The sequence below is a fragment of the Bombina bombina genome, chromosome 8 (genome assembly GCF_027579735.1).
Source record: "Bombina bombina isolate aBomBom1 chromosome 8, aBomBom1.pri, whole genome shotgun sequence".
In the NCBI taxonomy this organism is placed as follows: Eukaryota; Metazoa; Chordata; class Amphibia; order Anura; family Bombinatoridae; genus Bombina; species Bombina bombina.
In genome coordinates this window covers 340,647,988-340,667,563 of record NC_069506.1, presented here as the reverse complement: position 1 = coordinate 340,667,563, position 19,576 = coordinate 340,647,988, and the positions used below count along the sequence as shown (strand labels likewise).

Sequence of the window (19,576 nt, the reverse complement as noted above, 5' to 3'; positions counted from 1 at the left end):
TATTTGGAAAAACTGACCTACATGCAATACTCCTATTTGCAGTGCACCGGGTGGTTGCTACATTAGTGTGTGCCATTTTTTTGCATCTCTCTCTCTCACTCTCACTCTCACTCTCACTCTCACTCTATATATATATATATATACACATACATTTACCCAGGTAAAACAGACATTACCCAAGCGGCTGTGTGTAAAGTCTGATGTACTGTAATTTCCCCATCTACACAAGTTTGCCTTCACCTGAGGGGTTTAAGGAAGGCACCCTGCTGATCCTCTGGCATACACCCCAAGTGAACCTTGGGGAAGGAGGTTTAAGAGATGTATTTGTTGTATCTCAATATTAAAGCCCAATGGCTGCCTTTTTTTCTATCACCTGAGATCTCATATCTTTGAGCCTTTATAACGTTTGTGTGAAATATTGTTTTTGAATCATTTGTATTAGATGGTGTCATTATGAGAGTAACTATACTTTGTAATGTATTTTTATGTGTTTTGTGCAACTTATTAGTTTTGTGAAACAGTTCACCAGAGCTCTGAAGTCGCGGTAATGGTTCGAGCATGAATCATGATTGTGCTTAGGTGATCACATTTACTTTCAACTCATAATACGAATAAGCCCTGCAATATACCCCTTATTGCTCAGGTGCAAATGTTTGCGCTCCACTCATAATCTAGCCCAGTGTAGGATATGTGCATATTTATTTCCAACAAAGGATAACAAGAGAATGATGCACATTTGAAAATAGAAGTAAATTTAAATGTGGCTTAAAATGACACACTCTGGGGATCAGTTCCGGAGGAGGAGCCTAGCACAGATGGCTGAGTGCTGTACTCCAGTCCCACAGCCATTGGTGGTTTTTCTATGCACCAAGCCCTGAAACCAGGAGTAGCTGCCTGGACAGCAGAATACAACGCTGCCAGAACAGACACAGTGGAACCTCATCCCACTGTATTAACATCCCTCAGTTTGGAAAGACCTGCAATTCTATCTTCTATATTAAAAACAGACAGACAAATTGCTATAAAGTTCTTTTCTTCTTTATTTTTCCACCCTCTCCCGTGGACGTTGGGTGAGAGGGGGTAAGCTAAGCTATGTGTAAAGGTTTGTGGCACTGACCAGAGAGAAACACGTTTTCTTCCTGACCTCCCCTTAGACCACAGCATCTGTTCACTTACCTTTCCTCACTGGGCGCGAAGAACAGGAACGCTGTGCACTGTGTCCGGAGAGGATCTCCGATCTCTTCTTTGAGTCTCCCAGGTAATCTGTGCCGGGCCAGGTGATTGTTTCTCTTCCTCCCCCACCGCTGCTGTGTGGGAGGAAGCAAATGCAGCGTGGGCCCGGCTGAAAGGTTGGAAAAGCCCTCTGTCCACTGTGCTACCACTGGGGAGCTCTGTGAGGATAATCGGCGGCCGTTGCCCTCCTCTCCCACCGGTGCTGTACGGGAGGAAGCCGGCCCATCCTGGACTATCTCATGGGACTAGAGAAACTACAAGGGTGCCCATGCAAGGGGGTGAGTGAAATAAAGATCCATTTTTGGATCTCTTTTCTTTATTTTATGCGGTGTAGGGGAAGCTTCTTAAAGCACAAAAGCAATCTAAGGCACAGGAGCGAACTGGAATGCATGGTATAACATATGCAAAACTCTTTACACGGTCACATTGCTTTGTTAACACAGTCATAACCTAAAATACACAAACTCTGCACTTTTGAAAGCTTCAAGTGGACACATAAATCTACAACTTGCAACGGATATAATTACAAGGGAAACAAATTGTTGGTATCTTTTACTCTGTAACAATTTAACTGCTGCTGGCAGTATCTAACTGGGACATATAAGACATTTTCTTTGGAATATATGCTCTCTTACCTAGAAAAGAAAGGAACAGGAAGGAGAAAAGGAAAAGAAAAGAAATTTGGAACCGTTTTTTTTGCAACTGAGAGGTTAATCCTATGCGATATAGGATACTGATGATAAGTGAACTTCATAGGATTGAAGGATTAATAATTAAGTCTAATTACTCTTTTTGGTTCTAAGCTGCTCTAACTATTATAACTAGAACTGCTTGCAGGGCTACTTTAAGCTCCACTAATTTCTCTCTGGTGGGAAGCTGGTGTTCTAACATAAAGGAAGATAACCTTTTTTTTTTCTGGTCCTGATGAATTTTCAATCCTTTTCCTTTTCCTGATACTTTTGAGTAAAAATTTGCAGCGGTAGTAACTGTTCCTGTATTATTAAGAGAATTTGTCTTCCCTCACTTATGGTGAAAAAAAAATTGAAGGGATATTTTTTATAGATCTTCTTTAGTATTTGTTAAGTTAAACAAAATATTTCTAAAAACACATCCAAACGTTTATATTCATTAAGATATAGCTTCTAACTAATGTAATATATTTAGTCTAGAACTGTAACTAAAATATTTCCCAGACTTGTTTAAAGTTTAATCTGCTGAGCTCTTCTATCAGGGATAATATAGACAAACTGTAAGCTTCCAGCTGCAGGACTATCCCCGTATCATATACTTTATATGGATTAAATCAAAGAAGTGTTTTTAACATTTAACAGAGGACATTGAAATGTATTACACTATTGACAGATGTTAAATGATTAAGATCTGTTATATGCGAAAATACCTGTGCTTCCTACTAACATTGCTATAACTCCATTTACCTTTTCATACAGAGTCACTGAATTAACAATGTATTAGCCTTTTGGTAAAATATACAATTCTATGTCCTATTCTGAAGTTCTACGTTTATACAACACGGCTATCGAGCAACTATAATTTATCCCTCTAAGCTTAAAGTCACAGTAAAGGGCATAATACACTGGTTTGAAGATGCCCAAATGGCTGAAAACCTCTTTAATACACTCGACTTACCAGCTCAGTAGCAGAATATCTGGTTTATGTAAATAATTTGAGTAATAAAATGCAGGTCTCAAACTTAGGGAAGCCCCGCGACTCTTGGCAGTTGCGAGGCATGGGGCAAGTTTTTTTTTTTTTCTGTTCTCCCTTTCAATCTCCTGCTTTCTCCTCCCCCTTTCCTTCTTTACATAAATGGCCATAGGGGTAGATAAATGTAAGATAGTGTCCTGGAATGTAGGGGGCATCTCAACACCCATTAAAAGAAAGGCAATCCTTGCCCAGCTACGGAAAGCCCAAACCGATATAGGCTTCATTCAGGAAACTCACTTAAGTGTAGAGGAATCTTTAAAGCTGAAGGCATCTTGTGTAAAAGAAATCTACTTTGCGCCTAGTGTGAAGAGAAAGAGGGGGGTAGCTATATTAATAGGGAAAAGAATAAATCCGGAAATCATTCACTTCAAAGCTGATCTCGGGGGGAGATATGTTCTGCTGAAGGTCAAAATTGCCCAAAAAATCTACACACTCTGCAACATATATGGCCCTAATGTGTTTGAACCAGAATTTTGGAATGCTCTCCAATCTAAACTTCTTTTATATACTGCGGGGCACCTGATTCTTGCCGGCGATTTTAATATGGCACCTCAATGTCCAATCGATAGGTTAAGATGGAACACCTAACAGTTGAAACAAAAAAAAGATAATTTGGAATCTAAGATGTTTAAAAAAAATCATGCAAAACTTAACATTACGAGATATATGGAGAGCTCAGAATCCTGCTGTTCAGAATTTTACCTGCCTCTCCAAAGCCCATAAAACCCTATCAAGGATTGATATATTTTTGATTGATGAACGTTTATCTACAACGCGGGTGAAATCTGGAATATTGCTGATTTTATTATTACAAAATTTTAACTGCAATTCTAACATCTAGATTACAGGGGGCACTTGCAAAAATCATACACACTGACCAAGCAGGGTTTCTAAGCAAACGCAACTCTGTGGCAAAAATTAGAGAGGTCTTAGTTGTGATTGAGTATTTTGAGAATTTGTCAGATTCCGATGGCGGGGGAGAGGGTCTCCCTAATCTCGCCATTCTATCTATTGATGCCGAAAAGGCTTTCGATTCAATTTTCCATGAGCATATAAATACCTCATTAATACAATTTGGCATCAGAGTTAAGTTCCCTGAATTTGTAGGCAATTTATATAGTCAAGCTTCTACAAGACTGATAGTGAATAATAACCTCTCCCCCCTATCTCATTGGGTAGAGGGACGCGTCAGGGATGCCCTCTCTCTCCGCTTCTCTTTGATATTGCCAATGAACCTTTTTAGCAATCAACATAAGGAAATGCCTTGATGGCATATAAATCCGCAATCACGAGATAAAAATTGGGTTATATGCGGACGACTTACTTCTGTATCTGCCTAATACTAAATCAAATATTCCTAAGCTGTTTCAGATAATGGATCATTTTGGTTCCTTTTCTGGGTACAAAGTGAATATGACGAAGTCTGAAATATTCTGGCTTAGGAAAAATAGCTATCTAAAACATTCTATCTTAAACATTCCTTTTTGAGAGGTCACAGACTCTTTTAAATATCTAGGGATTTGTATCCCGGTTAAGTTTGCGGATTTATATAACCTTAACATTCCTCCAATATTAAGATTTATTAAAGAAAAATTTAAGACATGGCAAAACCTACCTCTATCAATTTCTGGCCGAATTGCCTTATTCAAAATGGCGCTTCTTCCGAAGCTGCTCTATATCCTCCAAAACACTCCCATAGTTTTATTAGAAAAAGATTTTTGTTTAATTAACAGCTCGCTGATACAGTTTCTCTGGCAGGAGAAAATATCAAAGATTTCTCTTATCAAACTTTCAGCACCGAAGGAATATGGAGGCTTTGCACTACCTGATATAAGATTATACAATCTAACGGCTAGATTTAGAGTTTTGTCGGTAACGACCCGAAAAGCTAACACTGGCTTTTTTCTGGCCGCACCTTTTAAATAACTCTGGTATTGAGAGTCCACAGAATGGCTGCGTTAGGCTCCAAAAAAGGAGCGTAGAGCATATTTAACGCAACTTACACTCTCGATACCAGAGTTGCTTACGCAAGCGGCCAGCTTCAAAAACGTGCTCGTGCACGATTCCCCCATAGGAAACAATGGGGCTGTTTGAGCTGAAAAAAAACCTAACACCTGCAAAAAAGCCGCGTTCAGCTCCTAACGCAGCCCCATTGTTTGCTATGGGGAAACACTTCCTACGTCTGCACCTAACACTCTAACTTGTACCCCGAGTCTAAACACCCCTAGCCTTACACTTATCAAACCCTAATCTGCCGCCCCCGCTATCGCTGACCCCTGCATATTATTTTTAACCCCTAATCTGCCGCTCCGTAAACCGCCACTACTTACATTATCCCTATGTACCCTTAATCTGCTGCCCCTAACACCGCCGACCCCTATATTATATTTATTAACCCCTAATCTGCCCCCCACAACGTCGCCTCCACTTATTAACCCCTAATCTGCCGAGCGGATCTCACCGCTACTATAATAAAGTTATTAACCCCTAATCCGCCTCACTCCCACCTCAACAAACCCTATAATAAATAGTATTAACCCCTAATCTGCCCTCCCTAACATTGCCGACACCTAACTTCAAGTATTAACCCCTAATCTGCCGACAGGAGCTCACCGCTATTCTAATAAATGTATTAACCCCTAAAGCTAAGTCTAACCCTAACACTAACACCCCCCTAAGTTAAATATAATTTAAATCTAACAAAATAAATTAACTCTTATTAAATAACTTATTCCTATTTAAAGCTAAATACTTACCTGTAAAATAAACCCTAATATAGCTACAATATAAATTATAATTATATTGTAGCTATTTTAGGATTTATATTTATTTTACAGGTAACTTTGTATTTATTTTAACCAGGTACAATAGCTATTAAATAGTTAAGAACTATTTAATAGCTAAAATAGTTAAAATAATTACAAAATTACCTGTAAAATAAATCCTAACCTAAGTTACAATTAAACCTAACACTACACTATCAATAAATTAATTAAATAAAATACCTACAATTATCTACAATTAAACCTAACACTACACTATCAATAAATTAATTAAATACAATACCTACAAATAAATACATTTAAATAAACTAACTAAAGTACAAAAAATATTTACAAACATTAGAAAAATATTACAACAATTTTAAACTAATTACACCTACTCTAAGCCCCCTAATAAAATAACAAAGCCCCCCAAAATAAAAAAATGCCCTACCCTATTCTAAATTACAAAAGTTCAAAGCTCTTTTACCTTACCAGCCCTGAACAGGGCCCTTTGCGGGGCATGCCCCAAAGAATTCAGCTCTTTTGCCTGTAAAAAAAACACATACAATACCCCCCCCCAACATTACAACCCACCACCCACATACCCCTAATCTAACCCAAACCCCCCTTAAATAAACCTAACACTAAGCCCCTGAAGATCTTCCTACCTTATCTTCACCCTGCCAGGTTCACCGATCCATCCTCGGAAGTCTTGATCCAAGCCTCGGAAGTGTTGATCCAAGCCCAAGCGGGGGGCTGAAGAGTGACGTCCATCCTCAGGCTGAAGTCTGGATCCAAGTGGCGGCTGAAGAAATCCATCATCGGGATGAAGTCGGAAGTCCATCATCGGGATGAAGTCTTCTATCAAGCAGCATCTTCAATCTTCTTTCTTCCGGAGCGGAGCCATCTTCTTCCCAGCGGACGCGGATCCAACCTCTTCAAGCGACGCCTACTAGCCGAATGACGGTTCCTTTAAGGGACGTCATCCAAGATGGCGTCCCTCGAATTCCGATTGGCTGATAGGATTCTATCAGCCAATCGGAATTAAGGTAGGAAAATTCTGATTGGCTGATGGAATCAGCCAATCAGAATCAAGTTCAATCCGATTGGCTGATCCGATCAGCCAATCAGATTGAGCTTGCATTCTATTGGCTGATCGGAAAAGCCAATAGAATGCGAGCTCAATCTGATTGGCTGATTCCATCAGCCAATCAGAATTTTCCTACCTTAATTCCGATTGGCTGATAGAATCCTATCAGCCAATCGGAATTCGAGGGACGCCATCTTGGATGACGTCCCTTAAAGGAACCGTCATTCTTCAGTTGGACGTCGTCGGAAGAAGATTGATCCGCGCTGGAGGTCTTCACGATGGAGCCGGTCCTCATCGGATGAAGATAGAAGATGCCGCTTGGATCAAGATGGTTGCCGGTCTGGATCGCCTCTTCTTTCCGGATAGGATGAAGATTTTGAAGCCTCTTCTGGACCTCTTCAGCGCCGGATGATGGATGTCTAGCCCCCGCTTGGGTTGGATGAAGATTTTGGAGCCAGGACGGATCGGTGATACCTGGTGAGGTGAAGATAAGGTAGGAAGATCTTCAGGGGCTTAGTGTTAGGTTTATTTAAGGGGGGTTTGGGTTAGATTAGGGGTATGTGGGTGGTGGGTTGTAATGTTGGGGGGGTATTGTATGTGTTTTTTTACAGGCAGAAGAGCTGAATTCTTTGGGGCATGCCCCGCAAAGGGCCCTGTTCAGGGATGGTAAGGTAAAAGAGCTTTGAACTTTTGTAATTTAGAATAGGGTAGGGCATTTTTTTATTTTGGGGGTCTTTGTTATTTTATTAGGGGGCTTAGAGTAGGTGTAATTAGTTTAAAATTGTTGTAATATTTTTCTAATGTTTGTAAATATTTTTTTATTTTTTGTAACTTAGTTTTTTTTTTTGTACTTTAGTTAGTTTATTTAATTGTATTTATTTGTAGGAATTGTATTTAATTTATTTATTGATAGTGTAGTGTTAGGTTTAATTGTAGATAATTGTAGGAATTGTATTTAATTAATTTATTGATAGTGTAGTGTTAGGTTTAATTGTAACTTAGGTTAGGATTTATTTTACAGGTAATTTTCTAATTATTTTAACTATTTTAGCTATTAAATAGTTCTTAACTATTTAATAGCTATTGTACCTGGTTAAAATAAATACAAAGTTGCCTGTAAAATAAATATTAATCCTAAAATAGCTATAATATAATTATAATTTATGTTGTAGCTATATTAGGGTTTATTTTACAGGTAAGTATTTAGATTTAAATAGGAATAATTTATTTAATAAGAGTTAATTTATTTCGTTAGATTTAAATTATATTTAACTTAGGGGGGTGTTAGTGTTAGGGTTAGACTTAGCTTTAGGGGTTAATACATTTATTAGAATAGCGGTGAGCTCCTGTTGGCAGATTAGGGGTTAATACTTGAAGTTAGATGTCGGCAATGTTAGGGAGGGCAGATTAGGGGTTAATACTATTTATTATAGGGTTATTGAGGCGGGAGTGAGGCGGATTAGGGGTTAATAACTTTATTATAGTAGCGGTGTGGTCCGCTCAGCAGATTAGGGGTTAATAAGTGTAGGCAGGTGGAGGCGACGTTGTGGGGGGCAGATTAGGGGTTAATAAATATAATATAGGGGTCGGCGGTGTTAGGGGCAGCAGATTAGGGGTACATAGCTATAATGTAGGTGGCGGCGGCGGCGTGCAGATGGCAGATTAGGGGTTAATAATAATATGCAGGGGTCAGCGTTAGCGGGTGCGGCAGATTAGGGGTTAATAAATATAATATAGGGGTCGGCGGTGTTAGAAACATAGATATTGACGGCAGATAAGAGCCATAGGCCCAGCAAGTCTGCCCGACCTTGCCTAACAGTATAAACTTATCTAGTTCGTAGGATAGCCCTATGTTTGTCCCATGCATTTTTAAAGTCCCCCACAGTGTTTGTTGCTACTACCTCTTGAGGAAGTTTATTCCATAAATCAATCACTCTTTCTGTAAAGAAGTGCTTCCTCAAATTACTCCTGAATCTACTACCCTTTAGCTTGAGCTCATGACCCCTTGTTCTTGAATTTTCCATTTTATGTAAAATACCCACAGCCTCATTTTTAATAAACCCTTTAATGTACTTGAAAGTTGCTATCATATCACCTCTTTCCCTTCTCTCCTCTAAGCTATACATATTTAGGTCATTGAGCCTATCTTGGTAAGTTTTATTTTTTAGACCATGTACCATTTTGGTAGCCCTCCTTTGCACAGATTCAAGTTTGTTAATATCCTTCTGAAGATATGGCCTCCAGAACTGCACACAATACTCAAGATGAGGCCTAACTAATGATCTATAAAGTGGCATAAGAACCTTACTATTTCTGCTGCAAATACCTCTACCAATACATCCAAACATTCTGCTAGCCTTACTCGCTGCATTACTACATTGTTTACTAAGTTTTAAATCATCTGAAATAATAATTCCCAAGTCCTGTTCCTCGTCTGTAACAGTCAGTAAAGTGTCATTGAGTCTGTAATTAACATTTGGATTTTTCTTCCCTAAATGCATTATTTTACACTTTGCTGTGTTAAACTTTAGATCCCAGTCGTTTGTCCAATCCTCCAATTGTTGTACATCACTTCTCATTTTGTCTACCCCCCCTGGAACATCCACTCTGTTGCAAATTTTTGTATCATCTGCAAAGAGACATACTTTCCCCTGTAGCCCTTTGCTGATATCGCAGATAAATATGTTAAACAAAACAGGCCCCAGAACTGACCCCTGAGGAACACCACTAGTAACAGCCCCCTCTGCTGAATGAACTCCATTTACTAAGACACTTTGTTTTCTGTCCTTAAGCCAGCATTCCACCCAGTTCACAATTTTTGAATCTAGACCAAGGAGATATAGTTTGTGAATAAGTTTATTGTGTGGGACGGTGTCAAATGCTTTGCTGAAATCTAGATATGCTACATCAACTGCTCCTCCCTTGTCTAATACTTTTGTTACATAATCAAAGAAGTCAATTAGATTAGTCTGACATGATCTCCCTGAAGTAAAACCATGCTGATTTTGGTCCTCTAAATTGTTTGTCTTTATGTAAGTCATAATTCTTTCTTTTAAGAGGCTTTCCATTAATTTCCCTACTACTGAAGTTAAACTAACTGGCCTGTAGTTGCCAGATTCTTCTCTACTGCCCTTTTTATGAAGAGGTATTACATTTGCTATTCTCCAATCATCTGAGACAGCTCCTGTTAATAGTGACTGATTAAACAGATCAGTTAATGGGACAGTTAGCACTGATCAAAGTTCTTTTAAAACCCTTGGATGAATATTATCAGGACCCACTGCCTTTGTAACATTTATTTTTGATAATGCTAACAAAACCTCATCCTCTGTAAAAAGATTACTGTTAAGCTTGTTTCTATTTTGCGTAGCATCCCTTAATGTAGACATTGTATCTTCACAATCTTTAGTGAAAACAGAACAGAAGTAATCATTGAGACAGTCTGCAATCTGCTTATCTCCTTCTATTATTCTACCATCAACTGATTTCAATTTTACTATTCCTACCTTATTTTTTCTTCTTTCACTGATATATCTAAAGAATGTTTTGTCCCCATGTTTTACTGACTGTGCTATCTTCTCTTCTGCATGAGCTTTAACCTTCCTAATTAACTGCTTAGTCTTTTATTGTTGGAGTCTCCATATTTTCATATCATCATCTGCTTGTGTGTGTCTGTAATTTTTATAAGCTATCTTTTTTGTCTTTACAGCATGTGCTACTTCTTTGGAAAACCAAATTGGTTTCCGCTTTCTTTTACTTTTACAGACATGTCTAATACAGTGTGCGGTTGCATCTAAAATGGCACCTTTCACAAATTCCCACTGTTCTTGAACCCCTGTAATAAGAGTTTTCCCCTTTAAATAGTTTTTTAGGTATTCTCCCATTAATGAAAAATCTGCCGTCCTAAAGTCTAAAACTTTTGTTTTAGTCTGGGTGGACAGTTCCTGAACATGAATACTAAACCAAACAGATTGATGATCACTGGATCCTAAGTTCTCACCTACAGACACATCTGAAACTGTATCACTGTTTGTAAGTAATAGATCTAATATAGCTTCCTTATGAGTTGGTTCCTTGACTAATTGTTCAAGTGATTCCCCTAGCAGAGAGGGGCAGCAGATTAGGGGTACATAGGGATAACGTAGTTGGCGGCAGTGTACGGAGCGGAAGATTAGGGGTTAAAAATTTTTATAGAGTGGCGGCGATGTGGGGGGGGCCTCGGTTTAGGGGTACATAGGTAGTTTATGGGTGTTAGTGTACTTTAGAGCACAGTAGTTAAGAGCTTTATGAACCGGCGTTAGCCCAGAAAGCTCTTAACTACTGACTTTTTTTCTGCGGCTGGAGTTTTGTCGTTAGAATTCTAACGCTCACTTCAGACACTACTCTAAATACCGGAGTTAGAAAGATCCCATTGAAAAGATAGGATACGCAATTGACGTAAGGGGATCTGCGGTATGGAAAAGTCACGGCTGAAAAGTGAGCGTTAGACCCTTTCCTGACTGACTCCAAATACCGGCGGTAGCCTTAAACCAGCGTTAGGAGCCTCTAACGCTGGTTTTCACGGCTACCGCCAAACTCTAAATCTAGGCCTTAGCTTTCTTGCTCGTTTAGCAACTGATTGGATTTCATCTAATAACTAAGTTCTAAATAACGAGCTTGAAATCAATGTCTGTAACCCATATTTTCCATCTGCATTGATTTACTCTGTGCCAAAGAAAATACCGGCAGAAATTAAGAGGATTAAAACAATTTTTAACCCACTCAAGGCGTGGTATAAAATAACCAATCTTCTTTCAATTAATAGTATGGTTTCCTATTATTTACCTATAATAGGGAATCCGAAATTCCAAGCAGGTTTAAACTCTTCGATGTTTAGAGGGTGGCACAACGCTGGATTAAACAGGGTATGTCAAGTAGTAGACAAGGACAGGAAATGTATTACAATGTTTCAGGAATTGAAAACAGAATTTAGTTTGCCTAATAAAGATTTTTTTGCCTACCTGCAGTTAAGGCATTTTGCTTTGGAAATAATTAAAGAAGCGGGCTGGAATTGGGGATTAGGTAAACTGGAGAACTGGCTCGTATTAACTAGAAATGGCCATATGTCCATTGCTCCATGCTACTGTCTCTTGGGCACTAGTAAAGGAGCTCCAATTCTAACAAAATTGGAATCAGACTGGAATTCATTAATTGCCCAGAGCAATATTGAATCAAAAACCCTTCAACTGTCAATTAACAAAATAGCTCAGGCTACACTCTCTGCGACCTGGCGTGAAGCACATGTTAAACTTCTTCATAGAGCATATTTTACCCCCGAGAGAGGCCTCAGGTGTTGCAACATTGGATTTAATAGATGCCCTAAATGTTCATATCCTGCAGCTGATTTAATAAATATGCTATGGTCCTGCCCAAAAATAAGAAACTTTTGGATCAAATTGGAATTCTGGCTAAAGAACGCATTAAAGATAGCTCCTGTTGCTTTATCACTCTTCCAGATAATATTTTGTCTTAAGAATGAACCTGGTAAACAGTCCAGCAAAAAAACAGTAATTTCCTCCATCCTTGCCACTAGATATCTAATTTGTAAAAAATGGAAAAGTCGAGCACTTCCAAGCACCTCTGAAGTTAAGAACTGAATGAAAAAGCAATGTATATTAGATAATGAGCATGATATTAGAAACTTTTTTAATAACTGGGCAGCATTAATAAAAATATTTTCCTCTGCAGAAATAAATCATTTGATCTTCCAATTCCAAAATTCAGAAATATTTCTTCTAGGGAACTGGTAGGCTGCTGGGAAGGGCGGAGGAGAGCAGATTGGTGTGTTCCCCCTTTTTTTTTTTTTTTCTTTTTATTTATCTTCCTTTTTTTTTTTCACATAAGGGGTAATAGTGGTGTAAAAATTCTCCAAAGCCACTGTTGGAGATAATTGATCTCTTTCTATTTTCTGAATAATGTACAATGTAGTTATATCCATGTATGACAGATACAACTAATGTTGTATTGTATAAACTAATATCTGTGGAATTTGTGGAATATGGAATGCTTTAACATTTGTTTTTTTTTTTTTTTTCTTTTTCATTTATTGTACATGATTACAAATGTATCATTTTTATTTTTTGTCTTGTACAGTGTCTTGGAATTTAAATAAACAATAATAAAATGACACGCTCTATCTAAATCATGCAAGTTAAATTTTGACTTTCCTATCCTTTAATTCAACACTTTAAAAATAGCTACAGCAAAGCAAGATATGCCTATAACTACCCTGCATACTTCTCATTTGTGATCATTTCCCCAGATATGCCTATAACTACCCTGCATACTTATTGTGTGTGATCATTTCCCCAGATATGCCTATAACTACCCTGCATACTTATCATGTGTGATCATTTCACCAGATATGCCTATAACTACCCTGCATACTTATCATGTGTGATCATTTCCCCAGATATGTCTATAACTACCCTGCATACTTATCATGTGTGATCATTTCCCCAGATATGTCTATAACTACCCTGCATACTTATCATGTGTGATCATTTCCCCAGATATGTCTATAACTACCCTGCATACTTATCATGTGTGATCATTTCCCCAGATATGCCTATAACTACCCTGCATACTTATCATGTGTGATCATTTCCCCAGATATGCCTATAACTACCCTGCATACTTATCATGTGTGATCATTTCCCCAGATATGCCTATAACTACCCTGCATACTTATCATGTGTGATCATTTCCCCTGATATGCCTATAACTACCCTGCATACTTATCATGTGTGATCATTTCCCCAGATATGCCTATAACTACCCTGCATACTTATCATGTGTGATCATTTCCCCAGATATGCCTATAACTACCCTGCATACTTATCATGTGTGATCATTTCCCCAGATATGCCTATAACTACCCTGCATACTTATCGTGTGTGATCATTTCCCCAGATATGCCTATAACTACCCTGCATACTTATCATGTGTGATCATTTCCCCAGATATGCCTATAACTACCCTGCATACTTCTCATTTGTGATCATTTCCCCAGATATGCCTATAACTACCCTGCATACTTATCATGTGTGATCATTTCCCCAGATGTGCCTATAACTACCCTGCATACTTATCATGTGTGATCATTTCCCCAGATATGCCTATAACTACCCTGCATACTTATCATGTGTGATCATTTCCCCAGATATGCCTATAACTACCCTGCATACTTCTCATTTGTGATCATTTCCCCAGATATGCCTATAACTACCCTGCATACTTATCATGTGTGATCATTTCCCCAGATATGCCTATAACTACCCTGCATACTTATCATGTGTGATCATTTCCCCAGATACGCCTATAACTACCCTGCATACTTATCATGTGTGATCATTTCCCCAGATATGCCTATAACTACCCTGCATACTTATCATGTGTGATCATTTCCCCAGATATGCCTATAACTACCCTGCATACTTATCGTGTGTGATCATTTCCCCAGATATGCCTATAACTACCCTGCATACTTATCATGTGTGATCATTTCCCCAGATATGCCTATAACTACCCTGCATACTTATCATGTGTGATCATTTCCCCAGATGTGCCTATAACTACCCTGCATACTTATCATGTGTGATCATTTCCCCAGATATGCCTATAACTACCCTGCATACTTATCATGTGTGATCATTTCCCCAGATATGTCTATAACTACCCTGCATACTTATCATGTGTGATCATTTCCCCTGATATGCCTATAACTACCCTGCATACTTATCATGTGTGATCATTTCCCCTGATACGCCTATAACTACCCTGCATACTTATCATGTGTGATCATTTCCCCAGATATGCCTATAACTACCCTGCATACTTATCATGTGTGATCATTTCCCCAGATATGCCTATAACTACCCTGCATACTTATCATGTGTGATCATTTCCCCAGATATGCCTATAACTACCCTGCATACTTATCATGTGTGATCATTTCCCCAGATATGTCTATAACTACCCTGCATACTTATCATGTGTGATCATTTCCCCAGATATGTCTATAACTACCCTGCATACTTATCGTGTGTGATCATTTCCCCAGATATGCCTATAACTACCCTGCATACTTATCATGTGTGATAATTTCCCCAGATATGCCTATAACTACCCTGCATACTTATCATGTGTGATCATTTCCCCAGATATGCCTATAACTACCCTGCATACTTATCATGTGTGATCATTTCCCCAGATATGCCTATAACTACCCTGCATACTTATCATGTGTGATCATTTCCCCAGATATGCCTATAACTACCCTGCATACTTATCATGTGTGATCATTTCCCCAGATATGCCTATAACTACCCTGCATACTTATCATGTGTGATCATTTCCCCAGATATGCCTATAACTACCCTGCATACTTATCATGTGTGATCATTTCCCCAGATATGCCTATAACTACCCTGCATACTTATCATGTGTGATCATTTCCCCAGATATGCCTATAACTACCCTGCATACTTATCATGTGTGATCATTTCCCCAGATATGCCTATAACTACCCTGCATACTTATCATGTGTGATCATTTCCCCCTTGATTCAAGTTTAACAGAAATAAGAGTTGAACTCACTGTTACAACTCACGACATCTATGAACTTGAAATGTGTTGGTATTTCAACTCCAATATTGGACCTATAAAATAATATATAAAAAACATGTTAATAAATATTTCATAGTTTGCAATAAAAATAAACATTTTATTGGAAGAACATACCTGAAATTATGGGCTATCGCAATCCATCATTTGATAATTATCAGAATGTTAATTGTTAATGATGAGCCCTTTAAGATGGAAATAACTATCAGCCATATACCTTGTCTTTGGCAGCACTTTTTTTTATTATTCTTTTAGTAAAAAAAAAGCCCTATACTTAAAGGGACAGTCTACTTGAAATTTGTTATTGTTTAAAAAGATAGATAATCCCTTCATTATCCAACCCCCAGTTTTTCATAACCAACACTGTTATATTGATAGACTTTTTACCTCTGTAATTACCTTGTATCTAATCCTCTGCAAACTGCCCCCCTATTTCAGTTCTTTTGACAGACTTACATTATAGCCAATCAGTGCTCACTCCTAGGTAACTTCACGTGCATGAGTGCAACGTTATCTATATGAAACACATGAACTAATGCCCTCTAGTGGTCAAAATGCATTCAGATTAGAGGCAGTCTTCAAGGTCAAAGAAATTAGCATATGAACCTCCTAGGTTTAGCTTTCAACTAAGAATACCAAGGGAACAAAGCAAAATTGTTGATAAAAGTAAATTAAAAAGTTGTTTAAAATTACATGTCCTATTTAAATTATGAATGTTTTTTTGTGGACTTGACCTTCCCTTTAAAATTGCATGCCCTATCTGAATCATGAACATTTAATTCTGACTAGACTGTTCCTTTAACATATGCTAGTCCTGTTATGATATAATTTGTATGCACAGTTGCAAACTGTCAAGCATTTTGTTGGTATACATTACATATGAAATGTAGGTTGTGTGCTGTTGTTGCAATTCTTTTTTTCAGGTATGAAATATGTGTAGGGTTTGACTGCATGAGTAAGGTCTGTGCCTATTTGAATCTTGCTGAAAATGTACACTTTGTAATTTATGTGATTTTCCACAGAGCAGTAGTTGTGTACATCATCTAAAAGTTTATAATGTCAAAAAAACAATTTATTCCCATTTTGACTGATGATATAAATTCTAGATCAGCCCAGCTGTACCTTTTGCCAGTCTTCCTTCCCTATAAATGTCCTGCTTTCACAAAATGAAACTTAGGACCATCCAGCTGTGTCCCCAGACGGTATTGACACCACCCATGATACAAGAACCTACCCATGACAATTCATGAACCTACCCCTCTAACATTCTATCTGTCCAAAGTGTCCCAAGTCTCCTGGTTAAAGGTGCTAAATATTAGGAGTATGTAACAATGAGAAAGTGGTGGTGATCTGCATTTAAAAATGATGGGAATATTTGTATTTTTTAATATTTCTAAAGTGTCAGATAGTAGTTTATTATGCCTGTAATATTTAGTACGTTATTATGCCATGAATACCCTGCCTGTGTTTAAACCATTTATTATGATATGTCATTTTATTATTAACCGAAATTACTACAATTTTCTCTTGGTTTCCCAAAATTGCCGCATAGCACTGTAACTCTCAGGGAATTTGTTAATATTCCTTTTTAGTGACTATTTAATCTGTGGGATTCACTTAATTGTTGACATTAATAGGTAAGCTAAACTGGGGGACCTGGCAACAATGCACATGAAGAGGTAAGCTATACTGGGGGACTTGGCCACAATGCACATGAAGAAGTAAGCTATACTGGGGGACCTGGCCCCAATGCACATGAAGAGGTAAGCTATACTGGGGGACTTGGCCACAATGCACATGAAGAGGTAAGCCATATTGGGGGACTTGGCTACAATGCACATGAAGAGGTAAGCCATATTGGGGGACTTGGCCACAATGCACATGAAGAGGTAAGCCATATTGGGGGACTTGGCCACAATGCACATGAAGAGGTAAGCTATACTGGGGGACCTGGCCACAATGCACATGAAGAGGTAAGCTATACTGGGGGACTTGGCCACAATGCACATGAAGAGGTAAGCCATACTGGGGGACCTGGCCACAATGCACATGAAGAGGTAAGCCATATTGGGGGACTTGGCCACAATGCACATGAAAAGGTAAGCCATACTACAGTATTTAGCCACAATGCACATGAAGAGGTAAATCATACTACAGTATTTAGCCACAATGCACATGAAGAGGTAAACTATACTGGAGGACTAAGCCACAATGCACATGAAGAGGTAAGTAGACATGTGCATGGTGAAAAAATTCGGTTTGGTTCGGATCGATTCAGAATTTTTCGAAGTTCGGTTCGGATCGATTCGAATTCGGAAAATTTTGAATCGATTTGTTTCGGATTAATTCGGATTTGAAGAAATTCGGCTGGATTCGGTTCGGTTCGGTAATTCGGAATTTCGGTAAGTGTTAGGTGTAACCCATAGCAGAGTGCTATAACCTAATATACTGTACAATACTAGTGTAATCCATGGCCATCCAAATTTACCGAATAAATCCGAAGTAATTCGGATTTATTCTCGAAATTCGGCAGTATTTTAATTCAGGAATTCGGTTCGATCCGAATCGCCGAATTTTCTAAATTTTCCGAATTTCCGAATCAAACCGAACCGAATTGCACATATCTAGAGGTAAGCTATACTGGAGGACTTAGCCACAATGCACATGAAGAGATAAGCTTTACTGGAGGACTAAGTCACAATGCACACAGAGAGGTAAGCTATAATGGAGGAGTTAGCCACAATGCACATGAAGAGGTAAGCTATACTGGAAGACTAAGTCACAATGCACACAAATAGGTAAGCTATACTGGAGGAGTAAGCCACAATGCACATGAAGAGGTAAGCTATACTGTAGGACTAAGTCACAATGCACACAAGGAGGTAAGCTATACTGGAGGAGTTAGCCACAATTCACATGAAGAGGTAAGCTATACTGGAAAACTAAGCCACAATGCACATGAAGAGGTAAGCTATACTGGAGGAGTTAGCCACAATGCACATGAAGAGGTAAGCTATACTGGAGGAGTTATCCACAATGCACATGAAGAGGTAAGCTATACTGGAGGCCTTAGTCACAATGCACAAGAAGATGTAAGCTATACTGGAGGACTAAGTCACAATGCACACAAAGAGGCAAGCTATACTGGAGGACTAAGTCACAATGCACATGAAGAGGTAAGCTATACTGGAGGGCTTAGGCACAATACACACAAGGAGGCAAGATATACTGGAGGACAAAGCCACAATACAAATAAAGAGGTAAGCTATACTGGAGGACTAAGCCACAATGCACATGAAATGGTAAGCTACACTGGAGGACTAAGCAACAATGCACATGAAGAGGTAAGCTTTACTGGAGGACTAAGCCACAATGCACATGAAGAGGTAAGCTATACTGGAGGACTAAGTCACAATGCACATGAAGAGGGAAGCTATACTGGAGGACTAAGCCACAATGCACATGAAGAGGTAAGCTATACTGGAGGACTAAGTCACAATGCACATGAAGAGGTAAGCTATACTGGAGGATATAGCCACATTGCACATAATGAGGTAAGCTATACTGGAGGACTAAGCCACAATGCACATGCAGAGGTAAGCTATACTGGAGGATTTAGTCACATCGCACATGATGAGGTAAGCTATACTGGAGGACTAAGCCACAATGCACATAAAGAGGTAAGCTATACTGGAGGACTAAGCCACAATGCACATGAAGAGGTAAGCTATACTGGAGGACTAAGTCACAATGCACATGAAGAGGTAAGCTTTACTGGAGGACTAAATCACAATGCACATGAAGAGGTAAGCTATACTGGAGGACTAAGTCACAATGCACATGAAGAGGTAAGCTATACTGGAAGGAGTTATCCACACAATCACAATGCACATGAAGAGGTAAGCTTAACTTGAGGACTAAGCCACAATGCACATAAATAGGTAAGCTATACTGGAGGACTAAGTCCCAATGCACATGAAGAGGTAAGCTATACTGGAGGACTTAGGCACAATACACATGAAGAGGTAAGCTATACTGTAGGACTAAGTCACAATACACATGAAGAGGTAAGCTATACTGGAGGACTAAGTCACAATGCACA

At 38.7% G+C, this 19,576-nt stretch overlaps 1 protein-coding gene across 1 annotated transcript in view; it reads right to left on the bottom strand.

The window, feature by feature from the left end:
- LOC128639047 (NXPE family member 4-like) overlaps nt 1–19,576 on the bottom strand; it is a 121,210-nt gene that overhangs the window by 40,629 nt on the left and 61,005 nt on the right. The window contains exon 4 of the mRNA XM_053691187.1: nt 15,448–15,509. Within this exon, the coding sequence (XP_053547162.1) occupies nt 15,448–15,509 (62 nt within the window). The remainder of the gene's footprint in view (nt 1–15,447; nt 15,510–19,576) is intronic.